This window comes from Microtus oregoni, unplaced genomic scaffold (assembly GCF_018167655.1).
Source record: "Microtus oregoni isolate MIOR12 unplaced genomic scaffold, Mior012 000014F_ref0000157, whole genome shotgun sequence".
NCBI lineage: Eukaryota > Metazoa > Chordata > Mammalia > Rodentia > Cricetidae > Microtus > Microtus oregoni.
The window spans coordinates 44,181,218-44,203,047 of NW_024543073.1; the positions used below are offsets into that span (position 1 = coordinate 44,181,218).

A 21,830-nucleotide genomic window follows, 5' to 3' on the forward strand; every position below is an offset into this window, starting at 1 on the left:
GGTGCTCGAGTGCTTTCCTGGCGTGTGTGAAGCTAAAAGGGAGATTGAGGGAGATCAAAACTCGTATAAAAACCTATAGTGCTTGTACATGCAGGCACACACACTTCCTGGTCACCTTATACATTATAGACCAGAGCATCCGTGGTCATCAGCCACAGTCTCTAAGATTTGTTCTGATCCCAGTTGTAGATTAGCTCCCTCCAACCTGTCACTCCCACCCCAGCCAGAGGTTGATTCAGGCAAAGTAAGCGTTCATGAAGGTGACTTTTGGTTATCTTTTCAATGTTTAGGCATATTTTATCCTAAGAAGGATTATTATTATTGTTGCTGTTGTTATACAGAGGGGGATCCTGTATATCATGGGTGTGTGGAGGTCAGAGGACAACTTGGAGGAGCTGGACTCTCTATGTCTACAAGGGTTCCTGGGCTGACCCTGAATCGCCAGGCTTGGGGCAAGTGCCTTTACCTGCTGAGCCATCTTACTGGTCCATGTCTTTAAATGGCAGAAAAGTCTCCTTCCTGTCCTTAGTCTCTAACTAGAGCCGGAAGACAAGGGATTCAGGAAAATATAGCTGTTTGTTGTCGGCAGAGAGGATCACCCTTCTGGAGTTTGGCTGTTGTATCCTGCTCTCACTTCCTGGAGACCTTGATATATCAGTTGTCTTTGTTTTGTCTCCACATAGGGTCTTTTCCTTTCGCCAACCTCAGTTCTTCTGTCTCAGAAACACGGGATGCTTTTCTCTTGAACTGTCTTTCTCGGGTCAGCTGGTGGCCGATGCCATCTACAGGTTCTCTCCCACAACTGCTTACAAGCCTGGTTCGTTCCCCTTGTTGATTTACAGTCTATTAAATGCACCAAGCCTTCTCTTGCACACACACACACACACACACACACACACACACACACACACACACACTGCGCACACATACACACATGCATATATGCACACACACGCACACACAAGCATGCACACACATGTGTGTTGGTAGATTTTCCATCTTTGGACTTACTAGTTAAGCTTGAGGATAAGTAGAGAGCTACAGTTGATGGAGAAGTGGCTGTATTCTGGGGAAAAATGTGTAAACGGAGTGAGTCAGGGCTGTGCCCTGGAGGGGCTTGGGCCAGTGACTTGGCTGACACTGGGGTAGTACATAGTCTGGGCAAGGTTAACTCCCATCTGGGACAAATCTATTACACAACACCAAACACATACTTGTATCTGCCATCACAGAATCACATTGAAGTGAGCATTGATCATCGACCAGATAAGGGGATGGTAGTTTTGAACTAAAAAGGAAAAATCTTTGGAATTCTCTTTTTTGCTCTGGGGAGGTTCCATGACTCCTCTGATTCTATTTCAAGTTGGCATGGAAGCTCCTGGCTTAATTCCTCCCAGGAACAAACACATTTGATAGACTCTACTGAATAATCCTGATGCCAAAGCTTAGGGAAGGAGGGGAGACAAAGGAAGTGTGCTAGTCTGCTTCCTTACGGAAGACCAGCCTTACACAGGCAAGCATTCTGCATCCTTTATTATTTTCTTATTTTCAGAGCTGAGGCTTTTCTTGGTTTTATTATAAAAATAAAAAGGTACAGAGCACAATGCTGACCAAATATAGACCCTGGGTCATCTTTGTTACTACTCAGAGAAAAAGAATGACAGAAACACTAGCGCATGGAGAGCTATTTAAAAACCACTGGGGAATATTAAAATAGGAAGACCTCACTACCACTTCAGAACCAATCAGTGCGCGTGTGGTAGATGTGTGTTCTGATGTAACTTTGCTTGTTTCAAGTGTCAGGTAAAATCAGTGGAGATGGCACAGCACTAGTTCTGACCAACTCAGAATCACTAGATTGGAAGTTCCATGAGCTTCACAGAGTGTTCCCTCAGTTCAGGCATAGAGTGCCACCTCCATACTGTGCCAGGGGCTAGCAGCACTGGGAAGAAGAATGCAGGGTGCAGGCTAGTCTATATGCACGCTTAGCTTGGCTATTTGGACCCATGTCCACTTAGTTCATTATGTTAGTCCTTTAAGATTCGTTGGATGGATTTAAGTATTCGTTTGGTTATTATTTATAGTTGCAGTGCTGGGGATGGAAACTCAGTCCTACCTCACGGTAGGTAGGTACACTAACCCTGAGCAAGACCTCCAGTCCCTGGGTAGGTGTACCTTTTTGAATGGGAAGTAATACTTACTGACTTAACACAATGCAGAGGTAACGCTGCTGTTTCTTGTTATGATGCTAGACTCCTGTCTTATTTCCACAGACTTGAAAAGGGCTCACAACGTCTGCGCTCATGCTGACTCCTGAGCCCTGAGTTACTTTGTCTGCTGAGTCCTCACCAAATATTCCATTGCATTTATTTATCTCTACATCTCATGGCGTGCTTCTGGCAGTTAATACCACGTAACAGGGGGGCGTTCACTGTCTTGGAGTTACTATTGCTGCAATGAAACACCGTTGTCCAAAGCAACTTGGGGAGGAAAGGGTTTATTTGGCTTCCACTTCTGTGTCACAATCAAATCATCACTGAAGGAAGTCAGGACAGGAACTCAAACAGGGCAGGAACCTGGAGGCAGGAGCTGATGCAGAGGCCGTGGAGGGGTGCTTACTTCTCTTCATAGATTGTTCAGCCTGCTTTCTTATAGAACCCAGGACCACCAGCCCACGGATGGTCCCACTTACAACAGTTTGGACCCTCTCCCGTCTATTTTGTTGTCTACAGCCTGATCTTACAGAAACATTTTTCTCAACTCTAGTTCCCTCCTCTCAAAGGACTCTAGCTTGTGGAAGCTGACTTAAAACTAGCCAGAACATCTGTATTTGTATTGTGTGAAAAGATAAGCCAAGGGGTCTGAGGGACAGAGGTGGGCTGAGAGAGGAGGGAAGAGAAGAGAGGTGATAGAGCTTTTGAGCTGGGACCTCTCCTGAATGACGATATTGGAGGTTATGTGGCATTATACACCTGCTAAAACCCACAGGATGTAGAGCACAGGGGGTGAGTCCCGATGTAAAGTTTAAACTTTAGTAATGAAGCCATGTTAGCCTTGGTCCAGTCCCTGCACCAAATGTGCTGCCCTGAGCCAAAGGGTAATGGGAGACACTGAGAGTGGAGGGGGGTGGAAAGGGAGCGTGTAGAAACAACTCAATTCTGGTTTACTTTTCTTGCACACTTTAACCTGCTCTAAAACAAACAAACCAATTCCAAATGCAAAAAGATGAATCAAGATAATTTAGGCGAGCTAGTCTTATAATGTGTCCTTCTAAGCAATGGAAAACGGATTCTAACCAGAACAGGACAAAAGGTAAAGGAGCTGATTTGTCCCCACAAGCCATGGGAAGCATTAAGAAAACTCCAAAATGGCAACCTCAATACTCGTTGCCATATTTGTGTCTTGGATAGATTGATTCTTTTCATCATGCCCAAATCACGGGTGCTAGTTCCAGGCTCACGAGCTTTCTGCCCTAGCACAGAGGGACACGGATCTCTCTTACCTAGTGCTTTCTTAGACCCCAAGCCCCCACAAATACGCTGGCCAGCCTGGCTTTACCCAGTCTCAGTGTGGATGGAGTGTGACCTCCCACGAGTGTGGGTGTGTGCAAAGCAGGGAAGAAGCAGACAGGATGAGAACCTGCTACAGTTACACCGGCCCCAGGTGGAGTGTCCATCACAGTAGGAGACAGAGGTGGGCAGAAAGGTGGCACAGTCCTAGGCACAATCTACCAAGGGGGCTTCTGGACTCACTGAGATGTTGGTGTAAGGTGTAAGAGAAAACAATGAGAAGTGGCTTCAAATGTTTGTCTTAAATCGCCCAAAGATGGGACTGTATTTAACTGAACAGAATATTTTGCTAGCACAGTTTGGGAGATATCAGGTTCATTCTGTATATATTATGGTCTATTAGCCATCTAATTGGCTATGTCAAACAAACAGGCCATGGGTGTGTGTTTTCCTTTGTGTAGTCAAACAGCATATTGTTTATTGGCTCTTAATTCCTCTGGATCGCAAGCTCCATCAGATCTGGGACTTTGTCTGTTTTGTTCACTGCTGTATAACCAATATCAAGCAGTATGATTTGACTAGAAAGATAAGGGACGGATGGGAGAGTTAACTGTGCGGCACAATAGGGCAGGGTGATGGAGACTAGACAGAGGATCTGTTCAAAAGTGAGATTGCTTGCCTGACTGCTACTAAGGTGAAATCTCAAGACTCTCTACAACAGGCACTCCTAGGAAGATCTGTGTAAGTGAGAAGACACACCAGCGCTGACGGCGGTTCTCTGAGTTCCAGGTCTACAGAATGAGCGCTAAGACTATCAGGGCTGCAGAGAAACCCCGTCTCAGGGGGAAAGAGATAAAAAAAGAAGAGAGAGAAGGACACTTGCAATATTTTTGTAAACCTTTATTTTCTGTTTAAGGACACTACCAACCCAGGCCCTTAGCTTCTCCCTCATTTCGACAAAGTAATTTGCTGGAAATATGGTAAAGGTGGAAATTAGAACTGTTTGTATGAGTGAGCCACAGTTATCAGTCCAAGAACAAAATGCACACCGAAGTCTGTGTATTCAGATCTAAGAGGTTCTGGATTTAAAACATGTAGTTTATATGTAAAAAAAGCATCTTTAAGAAGACAACGGTCTAATAAACAAAACTGTGTGCATCTATATCTAATTATAGGTACGTACAGGTGTGTGACACTCCAGTGGTGCAATGGGACTTGACTACTACCACACAGAGGGACAGTATGTCTCAGCCCTGCAGTCCAAACAACCTGATGTGGTGACTGTAATAAAATAGGACACAAGTCAACATAGCTAGTTTTCCACCAACAATCTATCTATAAGCCAAGCATATGGCAGAAACTCCAGGCAGCTTTTCAGTTGTACCACAGTTGAGGATTAGACCAAAAGTAATTCTGGGCTGAAGATGTCGCTCTATGGTAGAACACTTGCCTAGCATATGGTCATGGGCTTAATCCCCAGTACAAAAAGTAACACACACACACACACACACACACACACCAAATAAAAAGACACTCAAGGAAATAAAGAGAGAAGTATGATACTTCCAACTACAAAACACCTTGCTCCAGCATGGACAACTCTATGGCTCCGAATGCTGCTTTTTCAAGTCATCCAACCTAACAAAATCCCCAACTGCTAGCCTATGGCTCATTCCCTTGGATGATGCTGTCCACAATCTGTAATGGTAACCGAGTCACAAGTATGGAACACTTGAGGTTCTTATGGGTTATATAATGAACAACCAGCTAGAATCCATTCCCAGTCAAGTGCTTTGGTAAAAACACAAGGCATCCTAAGATTATATTAAATCCATACGTACTTAAACACACACACACACACACACACACACACACACACACACACATGCATACACATTTATACTCTCACACATTCCATAGAGACTATCACAGAAAATTTGGCTACAAGCAATTTACAATTATTTATATATTTATATACATACAGAATAAAAGATATTTGTCATTCTCACAGTCTGTAAACATCTGGGAAAATGCCCAGTAGAATTACTGAGGGCCCTTTGAAATGGTGACCACTGGGAATCTGGGGACAGGGTAGAGATTGAAGTTTATATCAGAGAGGAGTGAAGAGTTAAAGGCTCACGCAGGTATAATACATTTCACTCAACACAATCAGCTTTTTTGGCCACTATGACATTGTTCCCTGCCTAGAAAAAGGAATGAGCAGGAAAGCCTGTAGCCAGTCATCGCTGTGGAAGACACTGAGTGCACGAAAGGGACCACACATCATATACGTGCTACTACCGCAGAACTTGGAGAAGATTTTCATGAAAGGGACCACACATCATATACGTGCTACTACCGCAGAACTTGGAGAAGATTTTCAGGTCCTCAAAAACCACTCGGCATTTTCCTCCTAGGTGTGCTTCCGGCATGGCACTGGGTGTCTCAGGCACACTCCAGCGACTCACTTTAGCTTCAGGACATGCCTTCACATTGCCAAAGATGGGTTATGAGAACTAGAACTGGAGGATGTCAGTATTATTATTAATAGCTATTATCTTAAGGTGGAATCCCTCCCACTGTGATGACACTCAGTCATCCCGCCTCAGCCTCCCCAAGTGTTGAGCCTTAAGTATGTCGCACTTGCCATCTTGTCCAGCTCCCAAGTGTTATTATTTTTAATTTGACATAAAAATATGCTCACGCCAGATGTAATGGCACACACCATTAATTCCAGCACTTGGGAGGCAGCAACAGGTGGATATCTGTGAGCTCAGGGGCTAGCTTGATGTACATAGTGAAATCCTGTCTCAAAATTTAAATAAAACAAAATCCAAATATGATCTAATAAATACATCATTAAAAAAAAAGGAAGAAAAGAGCCGGGCGGTGGCAGTATACACCTTTAATCCCAGCACTCGGGAGGCAGAGGCAGGAAGATCTCTGGGAGTTTGAGGCCAGCCTGGTCTACAAGAGCTAGTTCTAGGACGGGCACCAAAGCTACAGAGAAACCCTGTCTCGAAAAAAAACCAAAAAAAAAAAAAAAAAGGAAGAAAAAAGAAAATAGAGGGCCTTAAAAATTCTTTGTTGAGCAGTTCCTACACTGCTCCGGCAGTGCCAGGCTCTGGCTGTATTTGTGGCAGCTTTAGAAGTCACGTTTGCAAATAAACAATGACACAGAAACATGCCCCATTGCTCATCGATGCCATCCTCTCATCTGCATCCTCTTCTGAGTATATGCAAATAAGAGGGACAATCATTTCCAGGGTCCAAGCAGATATAAAACACTAACACCAAATGACATCTCCAAAGTACTTTAGCCTCACAGTGCTTCTGGCTAACGAAAAGAATCTTGTCATCATCTCTAAACTTTTTTAAAATCTGTATTTCTGACACAGAATATTATATGGCCCAGCCTTTTATGAACCACGAGGATGAGACTAACCTCAAACTCCTGATTGCTTTTGCCTCGCTTCTTCAGTTCCATGATTATAGGCATGTGCCACTAAACCCAGTAGAACCGCTAGATCAGTGGTTCTCAACCTGTGGGTCAGATCCCTTTGGGGTTGAATGGCTCTTTCAGAGGGGTCACCCAAGATCATCAGAAATATCAGATATTTACGTTATGATTCATAACAGTAGAAAATTACAGTTATGAAATACAAAGAAAAATGATTTATGGTTGGAGGTCACCACAATCTGAGGAGCTGTCTTATAGGGTTGCAGTGTTAGGAAGGTTGAGAACCACTGCTCTAGGGTACTCTGCTGAACATTCTTACTCACTGCCCCATAGAAGTGCCTGAATGCTGGTTGAACTTTCAAACTCTGTGTTCTTGCAAAGATTGCAGATATTGTATGGGTTCCTTGAACGATCTCCCTCAGCTCTCATAATTTTCAAGTGTTGGATATGACATGCAAAATATGCAAATTTTTAGGTAGACCCATTGACTGTGGTTGGAAGCTGTTCCACCACATGCTGTTGGGAGGGCAGGAGTGCTTTTCTTTTCTTGGGTTGGATTAGAGAAGGACCAAGGGAGAGAATTTGGGAGCTTTAGGGAGGCCCACTGCTGTGTGTCTGTTTTCCCCGCCAGGACTTGAAGACACAGTGATTGGCGAATCTGCAGAGGACTAGTTCATCTAGTTCAGGCTGTCCTTGTGGCTGCTCCTTTCTGTGTTGTGGTTGTTCTGGTCGTGATTCTTCCACTGGATGCTTGTTCCGTTCATGGGGACCGAGGTCATGAGGCTTTTGGACTGGTGACAGCAGCAGCAGAGGCAAGACTGGGGTGGGAAAGAGAGAGGGTGTGTGAGTGACTGAGTCAGCCCGCCCATTCCTAGCCACACATGAAGGCTTGGGGATCACCAGTGAGGGCTCAATGCCCATGGACAACTGAGGACAGTTGGAGCTTGTCAAGGTAGAAATTAGGAGCAGAAGTTGCTTCTTTTTAATTGTGTTCTTCACAGCTAGGAAGAGGGACAGCAGAGAGGAGGCTCTTCCAAGGCATGAGGAGATCAGCTGGAAAAGGGCCTGGTACCTGCTTTCATCAGAGTGTATTCCTTATGAGGTGCTGGCATCTATCAGTACCTCCGCTAACCTTCCTTACAGCCCCGCTGTAGGGCTGTTGACACCTCTTTATAAAGGATGAGAGTGGGGTCCAAGGAGAAGAGCAGAATGGAAATTGAAAGGCAGGGCTCTCCAGACTGGACTCTTTCCTTTGGGAATGTGTTTTAGTTTCTGAGGATTTTTAACAGGAAAATTTTCTTGTCCTATAATTAATATATAAATACACAAGTTGGGACCCATATGTGAGCCAAACTATGTTAGTCCCAGCACTTTGTGGTTTGTAGCCTTTAGGAGACCTCAAAGTCATGGCAGTGAAGCTCCGTCACCAACTCTCACCTGCTTGTACCAACCTCTGAGTGATATGTCTGTCTTTGTTTAGATCATGGGTTCTGTGAGAGCAGTTACTGTTTTCCTTCTCTATGTTAAGCAATAGCCAGCTACTCATACTGGGTACTTATTGTGTGTGTATATGTATCTGTTTGTCTGTCCGTCCATCCATCCATTCATCTGTCTACTATCTGTCTGTCTGTCTATCTCTCTATCTATCATCTTGTGGTAGTTTGCATGTAATTGGCTCCCATAATTCTATAATGTCATAGGGAGTGGCACTATTAGGTGTGGCTTTGTTGGAGTGGGTACGGCCTTGTGTGTCACTGTGAGGGTGGGCTTTGAGGTACTGAGGATACCAACCAATGAGTCAGTTGACTTCCTGTTGCCAGCAAGATGTAGGACACTCGGCTATTTCTCCAGTACTATCCCTGCTTCCATGTCACCATATGCCCCACCATAATGGACTGAACCTCTGAATTGTAAGTGAACAACCACAATTAAATATTTCCCTTATAAGAGTTGCCGTGGTCATAGTCTCTCTTCACAGCAATAGAAACCTAAGACATATCTATATCTATCTATCTGTCTTTCTGTCTGTCTGTCTGTCTACCTACCTACCTATCCATTCATCCATCAGTCATTCCCACTGAGTCGTACTTACTGGATGGTTATTTAGCCCATCTATTTTTCAGGTGAGGTTACTGAGTGAGCTGGAGGGGTACCAATCACACATGGATGAGACCATTAGTAAATGCTGAGTGGTGCTGTTGGGAAAGATTGGCTGCTTCCAGGGCCTGTTCCCCTTACCTCTACTATGTTCTGCATAATATGTATTGTGACCTAAAGTCAAACATCTTGGTTCAAGATAACACAACCCAGTAAACATTAGGGCTATGCTACAGTCAGTCCAGAATGGGAAAAAGGCACATCAATGACAGGCTTGGGGCTCCTAAGGATGTTGGCTTGTCTGGAAGAAGATTTGAAACAAGAACATAGACTTTGAGTGAAGTCACAGCAGTACAGATAGATGTCCAGAGTAGTATGTATCCCATTTTCTTGGAGATACTATTACTTATTATTACTATATTTATTTTTAAGATTTATTTTTATTTTATGTGTATGAGAGCTTGCTTGCATGCACACCACGTGTGTGATTGGTGTCCCAGGAGGCCAGAAGAGGGCATGGAATGCCCTGGAACTGTAGTTCCAGATGGCTCTAAGCTACCATGTGAGTACCAGGAGGGGAGCCTGAGGCCTCTACAAGAGCAGTGAATGCCCTTACCTGCTGGATTACCTCTCCAACTGGGAAAAGAATGCTATCAAATGCACCATTAATTGCGTTTAGCGAGAGCTTCTTCAGCCACAGAGCTCATGTTTGCCTAAGAATAGTTCACGCCTAAGACAATGAAAGGTGTGGATCAGCTTTCTGTATTTCCAGTGTATGGTGCTTACATTTGAGCATTCCTCTTGAAGGGAGGCACTAAACTGGCATGCGGTAAAGACAGTCCTTTTAGCTTTAACCTGTGAATATGTCATCTGAATATATACCGATCTTCCGCTCCGTTCAAGTCTGTCTTTCTAGGCAGCAAGAAGCGATTTTCATTTCTTGAATGAAGAGAAACATGCCTGGTCAAAGCAGGAAGAAATGGAGTGGGCTATGCCCATTGGGTATGGGACACACTGAGCCGGTAGCCCTTAGAGAGCTTGCAAAACAGTCTTACCTGGAAACAATTTTTGAATTTCTTGCTCACAAAATACAGAGCTATTGGGTTTATGCAAGAATTCATGGTTGCCAAGTTGATACCGATGTAATCCATGAGCAACAAGAAGCTAGAACAAAAGAAAACAGTGTCATCAGAACACGCCACTTGAAAACCTGTAAGCCGCATTTGTCCCTCAGATGAGCATTTCTTGTGCCCCAAAGCCACGTCTCACAGTGGCAGGTGGACATTTGTAAGAAGGGCGGCAGGCCCAATGCTGTGGTTAGAGGCAATCCCTGTGCCCGGCTTTAGGAAGGGAACAGACAGGACTCACATTTTGGGATCAGTTATGGGCTGTGCCAGCTAAAAACATATAACTAAGGTTACAATTTTAAGTTTCAGAGCTAGTAAGAATGCAAACATTCTACAAATGTGGAAAGTTGGGAGACTAGTTTTTTCAGTGGGCACCCGGAATGGTACCTGAGCAGGTCACATCGGTTCTTTTCCATCTCGTCATACACAGTCTTCTTCAAAATGCGGCTTAAGTGAAGAGGGAACCAGCAGAGCGCAAAGATGACAACCAAACAGAACACGGTCTTCGCCACTTCTCGACGCTAGGGGAGAGTTCATGCAGACAAGGAGAGAGGTGAGTGCTGCCACGGGGCAGAATAGTGACACACCAGAGGGAGGAGAGAGTGGCCCCCACATCCGTCTGCATTTTAATACCCAGAGTGCAACTGTCTCATGGAAGCATCATTAACCACGCCTTTGCCCAGTTGCCGGGCTCATGTTGTCCTGAGGACAACAGTAGAGGTCTATGCCAGAACATCAGGAAGTGGCCAGAGTCTACACTGTGGTTTAATCTAAGCATGAGGACATGTGTGTTTGTGAGTTTAAGCATGCAGCATGTGTGTTTGTGAGTTTAAGCACGCAGCATGTGTGTTTGTGAGTTTAAGCATGAGGACATGTGTGTTTGTGAGTTTAAGCATGGGAGCATGTGTGTTTGTGAGTTTAAGCATGCAGCATGTGTGTTTGTGAGTTTAAGCACGCAGCATGTGTGTTTGTGAGTTTAAGCATGAGGACATGTGTGTTTGTGAGTTTAAGCATGAGGACATGTGTGTTTGTGAGTTTAAGCACGCAGCATGTGTGTTTGTGAGTTTAAGCATGAGGACATGTGTGTTTGTGAGTTTAAGCATGAGGACATGTGTGTTTGTGAGTTTAAGCATGCAGCATGTGTGTTTGTGAGTTTAAGCATGCAGCATGTGTGTTTGTGAGTTTAAGCATGGGAGCATGTGTGTTTGTTGAGGGCATGTGTGTTTTCGAGGAGTGTGGAGGGCTAGAGGCCACTCCTTAAAGTTAGTTGAAAGCTGAGTGCCCGGCAGTTGGCATGACAGCCAAGGTGACTGGACACAGCGCCCAAACGAACAAGTGTATAGAGAAAGCAGCCCATTTCCATTTGTTTTTGATTTTGAAACTACTGTTACAACTGTTTTGCTTTTATTTACTGTTTACTTATTTTGTTTGAGACAGGGTCTTGCTTTGTTGTCCATGCTGGTTGTGAATTCCTGGGCCCAAGAGATCTCTTTGCCTCATTATAGGCATGTGCCACTATGCCTGGGTTGAAATTTGCTTTTAATTTTAAAATTTCTTTTTAATGCCATATAGTTTCCTGAGACCTGCTTTTTGCAAACAGAAGGGCAAGGGTGGGGCTATGAGCAGCGATGGCGGGAAGCGTTGGGTGCTGATGAGGTACTGACTCCAACTGAAGCTTCACCGCTCCTGCTCCTGGTCTTAGCAGCCATAGGTTGGGAATTGCCTCACACCGCTGAGGTATATCACCCCTCCCCCCCCAAACACACAGTCAGAAGCAGAACTAGGGACATAAAATGCAAACTGGGGTCAATCAACACCAAACAAAGCTGACTGGAAACAGACTGCGGGGAAAATAATGCTGGCTCAACTGGAGGCTTCTAACATTAAGTTCAGGAAGCCTAAAATAAACATATGCAGTTGAGCCCTTCGCAGAGACTCTCATACCAAACTGCTGCTGTGGCCCAGAGGACTGAAGCCTTTAATCCCCCACAGTCATGACACCAGTCGTGGTGTGGCTCCGGAGTGTTGTGTGGAGGAGGGACAGAGAGCATTCCACGTTGCAGGCTGGGGGCTCTGGAAAGCTGGGTTAGTTAGTTTTATTTATTTATTTTTTTGCTTGTTTATTTTTGAGACAATGTTTATTTACTATCCTTGACTGGCCTGGGGCTCACTCTGTACAACAGGCTGGGTTCAAACTCGTAAAGATCCACCTGCCTCAGCCACCCTACTGCTGGGATTGAAGACTGCACCACCACAACTGGCCTGAACAAAGTTGGGCTACAGTTTCTCAACATAAACACTCCTGTCAGTCAAAGGTAATAGCTACCATTTGTGGGACACAGTAGACTTCACAGAGCACACATGTGCACATTCCTTCCTGAGAGTCTCATAAAAGCACATTCATGTATTATTATGGCCGGTTTGCAGGCAAGGGCTGAAGCTCAGGAAATCAGCAGAGGGACTGAAAGGGCGCTGATGTGTGCTTGTGTGTGATAATTATATGGCTAGCTTTAGGGGCTCCAGCAACAGCTTCACTGCCTTTGTTGTCATGGAATGTTCGTATGTACTCTCCATATGTGACTGAGTGTTCGTATGTACTCTCCCCTGTAACTGAGTGTTCGTATGTACTCTCCCCATGTTATGTTTGTATGTACTGTCCCCATGTTATTATATATTTGTATGTACTCTCCCCGTGTTATTATATGTTATATGTACTCTCCCATGTTATTATATGTTCGTGTGTACTCTCCCATGTTATTATATGTTCGTGCGTACTCTCCCATGTTATTACATGTCCGTATGTACTCTCCCATGTTATTATATGTTCGTGTGCACTCTCCCTGTGTTATTATATGTTATATGTACGCTCCCATGTTATTATGTTCGTATGTATTCTCCCATGTTATTATATGTTCATATGTACTCTCCCATGCTATATGTTTGTATGTACTCTCCCATGTTATTATATGTTCGTGTGTACTCTCCATGTTATTATATGTTCGTGTGTACTCTCCATGTTATTATATGTTCGTATGTACTCTCCCATGTTACTATATGTTCGTATGTACTCTCCCATGTTATTATATGTTCGTATGTACTCTCCCATGTTATTATATGTTTGTGTGTACTCTCCATGTTATTATATGTTCGTATGTACTCTTCCATGTTATTATATGTTCGTATGTACTCTCCCATGTTATTATATGTTCGTATGTACTCTCCCACTGCTGCCAAGCACTTACTTGCACTTCCACTTTATGAATCAACATAAGTGAATTATTTGCTGAGTGTGTACTAGGAACTGGACACTGTTAGGCACTTCATACACCTTTGGCAATTTGTAAACATATTACTACATGCTTATGAGAACCTAAAAGCTTAGAGACATGAAGTAATCTGCCCAATGTCATGTGACTAGGAAGTCCATATGACTGTTCTAGCTGCTGCCGACAGGACACATTAGCTCCCATTGGCATGTCCAAATTCCTTCTGAGGCTTTGGCCCTCCACGATTTTAGCTCCTTTTCTGTGTTCAGTCAGTTTTCCTATCATGAGTCTTATTTGAGGTGCTCATCTGACCAAACTGATTCCTGTTTTCCCGTTTCCAATTGCCTGGTGCCCATTCCACGTTCTCCCAAGGCTTCATCCTCCAACTGAGACAACTTTTGTCCTCTGCTTTCTCCCTCATCCACAGGCAGTTTCTCCAGTTTCATTTCATACAGGCCCCGGCTTCGTATTCTATGGCTGCTTGGACTGCCCTGCATTGTTCTGTTTTCTAATTGTCTGCATTTGTATTTTATTCACAACTAGACTACAAAATGCACAGGGGAAGATGAGCACAGGCATCTTTCCGTCCTGGCACAGCCACAAGCCCATTTCAATGCACCCATACACACATGCTCAATACACTTTTCGAGCTAACTATCTTTAAGCCCAGCCTCCCAGGGCCATCTGGTATACAGGCAGGATTCCCACTTCCCAACAGGAATTCCTAAGGCTATATAAAGAAAACAGCTATGGGAGAACATCTTTATTTTTAGAAAATCAGCATAAATCTGTTACATAACACATGGTCATGTGCTGCTTAAAGACAGACATGTTCTGAAAAATGTGTAGCGAGGCAGTTTCAACACTGTGCAAATACCACAGCATGTACTAACACACTCCTGGATGGTATTATCTACCTCACAGTAGGCTGTGTGGTCCAGCTTGTCACTCCTAGACTACACATCTGTACAACACATTACTGTACTGGCTAGCTTAGGTAATTGTAACACACTGATGTTTGCTTATTCAATGTATCTTAGCATGGAGAAGACACTGTAAGAAATGATGACGGTTTTCAATCCGTTTTAATCTTACTGAAGCCAGGGTCATTTGTGCAGTTGCAGCCGACTGTGATGCTTCTGTAAGCAAGTGCCTGCATTCACGGGCTTGTTCATCCCAAATGGCCTCGGCCGAGTTCCCGGCAACTGTGGAGACTTACCTGCTTGAGGTGTTCACTGAGGGCAATCCGCAAGCTGCCATTCCTCCTGTTGAGCATCTCACAGGTCATGAGGGTGTAGAAGATGGCCGTGCACACCAGCGGCATGCAGAAGTAGAAGCCGAAGAGCCACCAGTCCTTCACGTCTTGGTAAAACTGTCCAGAGAGGAAAAGGGAAGAGGGGCACGGGATGTAAGCAGACTGTGCAGCACGCTGCCCACGCCACCCTTTGTGCTTACAGATGCAGTCACATGCCCCTCTTTGACAGCAGGAAAGAACTTGCATTATGCTCAATATTTACTTTTATTTTTTAGCAGTGGATTTAGGCAAGTTCTGTACTCTAAACTGCAGCACATGAAAAACATGAGTTTCAAAATTATCTCCTCATCCCCACAAGGAGACTTCTGAGACCCTCATTCCAATTTCTATTACACAGTGGAGGAGCTCTATCAGTACAAAGTCTCCTCTTGAAGTTCATAAAATGGGATCCGAGACACTTCATCTTTGAGTATTGATGAGCCTCAACGTTTTGATAAGATCAGTGTAGTTAAGGCATACTCATGTAGGAACAGTGAAAGCTAACGGCAAATGGCTTATCTGTGGCTGCGGTGAGTGGACTTAACCCTTTGCCTGGTATGACTGCTATGTGACCCCAGAGTCAAGCAGCGCAGCCATCAATAACTCCACTCTCTCTCCTAATACTTGCCACCTGGAAACTACTGACCTGGAACACGGCAGCTAAAGGCTGCAATGTGTCTCTCTCGGCAAGGAGTTTTACAAATCCAAACTGTTCAGTTTTCTGTCTTTTTTAAAACTTGATTTATCTTTATTCTCTGTCTACATCTATGTGTGAGGGTGCCAGGTGCTCTGAGAAAGCAGTCAGTACTCTGAACCGCTGAGCCATCTCTCCAGCCCCTGGTTTTCTGTCTTTTTAAAGGAGAATACAACTGAAAGTTGGATAATGATACTCAAATGCTTTCCTGAATTAACCTCTAACTTGGGAAGGCATGCTTTTTAACTTCTCATGCTTTTTCTCCAGACTGACGGTAATGTAGCCTCTAGTAATAGCTCAATATGGTCACCCTGTTTCCTAAATCCTGACAGCTTCTGGACGTGGAAAGGAACCTTTTATGACTGTTTAAATAATCTAAAAATAGCTCCAGAAGACAAAAGTTAAGACAAGGCTTCTTAACTGTCAAATGCCATAGACCCCCTTAAAAATCTGGTGAACATGAGGGTTCCTTCTGAGAACAATACTCTGTGTGTGTGTGTGTGTGTGTGTGTGTGTGTGTGTGCGTGTGTGTGTGTGTGTAGGGCAGAACAACCTTAGATACCATTCTTCAGAAATCATCTGCCTTGTTTGTTGAGACAGGGTCTCCCACTGGGACCTACGGCTGGCCACTTTGGCTAGGCTTCCTGGCCAAAGCCTGTGGACCTGCAATCCTTTGCCTTTCCAGCACTGGGTTACAAGCCTGTGCCACCATGCCCAGCTCTTTACATGGATTCTGGGGATTGAACTTTATCATTTTATCAACTGGTAAAATTCCTAGACATCAGCATTGTATTTTAAAAAGCACAAAGTTAAATGTCACAGTGGAAAAAAAGGGCACAAAGTTAACTGGTCACAAGGGAAACCAATTACATTGAAATGGAGTTACCAAAATACTGAAAATAAAATTCTGATAAAGATATGTATTCAGCAGAAAATTGCATAAAATATGGGTCCTGCTAAATAATATAATGGCTTAAAAAGCTGCCAGGCATCAAGCATTAATGCCAGCAGTGAGCGCTAACACTTCAGGACTGCGCCCACTTGCTTCTCGCTAAGAAGTCACAGCGCTTTGCTAACTACACTTCTGTTTTGTTTTGGTTTTGGTTTTTTGAGATAGCTTTTCTCTGTGTAGCTCTGGCTGTCCTGGAACTTATTCTGGCTGGCTCCAATTCACAGACATCCACCTGCCTCTGCCTCCCGAGTGCTGGGAATAAGGATGTGTGCCACCACTGACAGGCTATTGTCTACCTTTAAAGTCAGAGGAACTCAGTGAAAACAAACACATTCTTTTTCCCATCCAAGCTCCTAGACTCCCGAAATTCAATCCCAGATGAAGTACAGACTCCCAAAGAAGTTTGTTTTTTCAGATTGTTAAACAGATCTCCCTTAGTGCACCTACTGCAGAAGGATCTCTGTCTGGACTTTAAAAAAACAAAAAAATCCAACTCTGTCCTTGTTTGCAAGCACAAACATCCTCTAAGGCTGCCCCACCCCCTCCACTCCCTCCTCCACCCACCCCACTCTTGTATCCTCTTCCCACGTAACCATTACCTAACCATTACCGAGGGCAAGTGGGTGTGGCCTAGAAGCAGCTGCCTGGGGGCTGGAAGGTGACCCAGGACAGAGCTGGCTGCAGTAGCCCCCACGCCCCCATCTCAGAGGCCTACTGAGAAAGGGGAGCACAGTTTTGTTTTGAACCTGATGTCATTAGCTAGGGACTGGAGAGGGCTTTGGACCTTCTAGAGTGGAGCAAAGGTGAAGAGGGGAGCTGAAAGTAGATGGGAGGTCATGTTAGAAAAATAAGTGTGTTTATTCCAGGCTTGGGACGAACTTCGAGACCTCACCAGTCTGACTTATTGCAACCCACGGCCCTCCCTGCCGGCACTCGGCCTCCCTCGTTTCAAACCCTTTAGGATGCTGCCTGCTTCATCTGCTCTATTTTGAGGGCTTGGAAAGGGCCTTCTCGCAGGACCCTCCTCCTCTGCTGCCTTTCTTTGGACAGTCTAATGCTTATGTGCTCCTCCCGTTTCCAAACCCTAACTGTGGGCTGCTCCACCCACTGTCTTGTTTTTCATTGTGTAAACTGGCCTAGCTAAGAAGGCAATAAGAAAAAGACTTGGATTTTTGAGGTTGCCAGTTTTCATGAGTTTTTTTAATTTTAAAATAAAAATGTCCAAGCAGGCTGGGCGGTGGTGGCGCACGCCTTTAATCCCAGCACTCAGGAGGCAGAGGCAGGCGGATCTCTGTGAGTTCGAGACCAGCCTGGTCTACAAGAGCTAGTTCCAGGACAGGCTCCAAAACCACAGAGAAACCCTGTCTTGAAAAACCAAAAAAAAAGAAAATGTCCAAGCAGGATAACCGATAAACTGCAAAATCATGAACTTGGTGAATTTCCCTCTTAGGAAAACCTAGCTTGAGCTGTCTGTGATGTGGACCTGAGCAGGTGATGCTGGCATCAAAACACTTAACTCTCCCGCCTCTGGGGGCATGGATAACTTGGTGGTTCTGTCCTCTGTCCACCTGGAACCAGTTTTGCAAAGGGAATATGCATTCTGAACTGTGTTTCCCAGTGTGCTCAGGCAGGTGCTTAAGCTTTTCAGAACAATGCTGATGTGTTCCTGGGGGCCAGGCCTAGAGTTCGTGTCAGTATGAGCCCAGACAGCAAGGCAGCCTGTTTACAGCGAGCGAGCCTGACCTCGGGACTCTGGGTGTCCAATTCCTTGCCGAGTGTGTGTAGAGGTCAGGATCTATAGTTTGTGTGTGCTACAGTGATTCCCCATAGGGCACGCGTGCAGCTCGCTTTGCTGGAGAAGAGTTTTGTGACGTACGTTTAGGGTAAATAAGACTTGTGTTGAGAACTATAACTGAGCAACCCGCACGTGCTCAGTGACATGTCCGTGTCTGTAGGACGGAATGTCTGTAGTTGCGCTATGAGGGGAGAGTGGGAAAGGACACAGCTGCTCTATTTAAGAGGCTACACAAGGCCAGCGTTGCCTTCCTGGCAGCTGAGGACAGTGAAGGACAGAGTTTCCCTGCCCAGCTAATTCATTTGGGGCTTTAGCATGTCTTTATAATGTTGACCTGGATATGGTGGGTGAACTGGGCTCAGTACCTCCATGAACTTGGTCGTGGCGTTGAGCATGCAGGTTCGATACTGCTCACCCCGGTATTCGAACGGTACCATGACGAAGCCGATGGCCTCTGGGATGGCCAGAATAAAGGACAGGACCCAGATGGAGACAATTTCAATGGCGGTAATCAAGGGGATCCCAATTCCTTGAACACGACTCCACGAGGCCACTGCTCTGTACCTGAATAGGAGGAGAGGAAGAGGAGGGGGAGGGGGAAGGGAGAGTGGTAAATCAAGTTAGTATAGTTTCAACTAATTTTGACTAGAAGGTGCCTCCCCTTGGCAGAAGAACACCATTGGCTTTCGGGTGTTTTCTTTGAGCCTTGATGTGAAATAAAACAAAGCAAAAGCAGTTTACCCATCATGGCGGGGCTGTCCGAAATCTCTAAAGAATGAAGATTAAGGAGTGCCATGAAATAGTCATCCGGATATGATGTGGATGCGGTAACCATGAGCACGTAGCAGCTATGGGACTCCTCCTGCATGAGGTCTTCGCAGGACTGGGCCCTTTGGCAGTCCATCATGGTGCGGCTGGTACCCACCCCCTTCCTGAGAAACTGTCATTGCCATTAATGGGAGGCAGTGTCTTTTTCTTCAGTAGTGTGGCCACTGGCAAGTTGTTCATGTTCCAGTAAAATAACCATCCACCCATGCTCGTAAGTAACCTAGTTAAACTGAGGGGTGGGTGGGAAACAGGACTAGTCGGGAAGAAGGGGCTCAGAGAGAGGAGACAAGAGAGGGTAATGGGGCTGAATATAATCATAATACATTGCATATAAGTATGAAATTGTCAATAAAGCAGTAAGTAAGCAAATAATGGCAAAAGTGAAAAGAAAATCTTGGCATACTTAGAGATACCAGTCTGTGGGTGTGCCCATGAGCCGTACGCTGAGGACCAGGAGGAGAGCAGGGTAGTGAAACCTTCGAGTTCTTTCTATAGCAATATGTACACACACACACACACACACACACACACACACACACAATGCATATTCCAGACAGTTCCAAGCTATCCTGGAACTCACTTTGTAGACCAGGTTGGCCTTGAACTCATAGAGATCTGCCTGCCTCAGACTTCTGAGTGCTGGGCATAAAGACATGGGCCACTGCTTTCGGCTTCTCTTTATTTACAAAACTTGAAAGATTATTAATGAAGTGTGTGATTCTTGAGTGAATCATCACCACACATATTCCATAGTTCCTCCCTTCCTTTGTCTTCAAGATATTATTAGAGTGGGCTTTACCAGGCAGCAGGCTCAACAAATACCATTTTTGCAAGTACTAAATGATTGTTAAGTATCTCACATTTTAGCTCTGTTCCAGGGAATATGAAAGCGAGTTACAAACCCTTCATTCCTAACCTTCAGACTAACAACCTAAGAGAAAACAATAGTTCATACTGATGATAGAGCATAAGGGTAAATGAATAAGAAATAAAATATAAATAACTCTCTGATATTAAGAAATCGTGCTTATTGGGGCTGGAGAGATGGCTCAGTGGTTAAGAGCACTGACTGCTCTTCCAGAGGACCTGGGTTCAATTCCCAGCACCCACATGGCAGCTCACAGCTATCTGTGACTCCAGTTCCAGGGGACCCAACATACACATGCACATAAGATAAAAATAAACAATTAAAAAGGAAATCATGCTTGTTTTAGTTTTTATTTCAATATTATGGTGTGTGTATGAATTGAGACAGTGTCTCATGGAGCCCAGGATGTAGAATTCACATTTCCTAGGATGACCTTGAACTCCTGACCCTCTTGCCTCTACTTCCCTAGTGCTGGGATTATAGATGTGTGCCACTTGCCTGGCTATTTAATTTTTTTTATGATAGCAACTGCCTTTAAATGTCTGGCTTGGAGAGCCCACGCTCTTTGACTTAGTCTGACGACCCGACGGTAACTGCTGTCAGACTTATTACAAAGAAAAGACTTGGGACATAGCATGATCTTTTTATTTTTATTTTTTTTATGGCATGGTGTTTTTGTGATCTTATTCTCGACATTTTCCCTCCTGCTGTAATGGAAAAATAAACCTTTTATTTTTATAGCATTCATTGAATAGTGCAGGAGAAGGCTGTATAACAAATCAAAGCATCGGAGACAGATGCACTTGGGTTTGCAGGACCTGAGATTGACTGCTGAAGATTAATCAGTGAGTCAAGGCAGTGTACAAGTCCCCCAATTTCACCAAAATGAGGTTTTCGCCATTTATATTTATTTCACCATCTCAGTGTGTCTACACAGTATTTATCTGTGAAACCCAGCTCCTGAGAACAATAATGCCTAATCCTTTCTGAGATTTACTTAGAGATTAGAACCTATAAACTTCTGTATGTTATGATGACACCACAGGACACATGTGGAGCCCACTTGACTGGAGAAATGTTTTACAGGATATTTTCAGGGTGAGTAAGATTTATGTGCATAAGATTGTCTGGGAAAAGGCCAGGTCAGTTGAGAATGGGATAAAATGCAGCTATACGAAGAGGCACGAGAAACCTCTCATAGTTCGGCAGAAAGTCATCCTAAAACTCACGGTTCTTTTTAGTACGATAAAGTTTGGTGCCTATTTTGATTTCCCATTCTATTTGACTCTCTTTGTGGCTTATTGATCTGGCAGCCTGATGTTCTGTAAAAGCTAGAGTGGAGACAGGATGTCTGTGTCCAGAGACTGCCAGCTGAGGTGATTTAAATAAAACACCCTTTCTCCCAAGAGCCGAAGAAGCTGGGTTTCTTAGCTGGCATCTCTGGAAGAAGATGGTAAGACAACGTGATGACTATGTTTACAAATCAGCGTCATTGCATACTGTATCATGAGTAAATCTGACACACACACACACACATCCATAATCTAATATAGTTTGGTTTTTTTGCATGCGTAGAAATAATTTTTAGCAATTAGTTCACTAAACAACTCATAACCTGTCTCGTCCTTTTTTGACTCATATCACAAAGAACTAGATTATTTTCCATTTGTTATCACATGAATCTTGATATCATCTTTGTGAGATTTAAAAAATGACTACAGAGCAAATAGAAACAACAGCTTGTGATGATGGACATGGGAGGCTGTGGAAAATAAGAAACCCTAAATGTTCCAATGTTAATTTTTTTCTTGGAAGTTTTATTATAGCACGTGTCTCTGTGTGTGTACACACACACACACACACACACACACACACACACACCCCTTTTCTTACTACTGAACAGCTTTTAGTTTAGTTGATTGTGTGTGTGAAAGGTGTTT

At 44.3% G+C, this 21,830-nt stretch overlaps 1 protein-coding gene across 1 annotated transcript in view; it reads right to left on the bottom strand.

The window, feature by feature from the left end:
* Positions 1–6,498: 6,498 nt before the first annotated feature.
* Ednra (endothelin receptor type A) overlaps positions 6,499–21,830 on the bottom strand; it is a 60,158-nt gene continuing 44,826 nt past the window's right edge. Inside the window, exons 4-8 of the mRNA XM_041663456.1 lie at positions 18,560–18,758; positions 14,679–14,831; positions 10,581–10,714; positions 10,122–10,230; positions 6,499–7,787 (exon numbers count right to left, since the gene is read on the bottom strand). Coding sequence (XP_041519390.1) covers positions 7,647–7,787; positions 10,122–10,230; positions 10,581–10,714; positions 14,679–14,831; positions 18,560–18,758 — 736 coding nt within the window. The 3' untranslated portion in view covers positions 6,499–7,646. The remainder of the gene's footprint in view (positions 7,788–10,121; positions 10,231–10,580; positions 10,715–14,678; positions 14,832–18,559; positions 18,759–21,830) is intronic.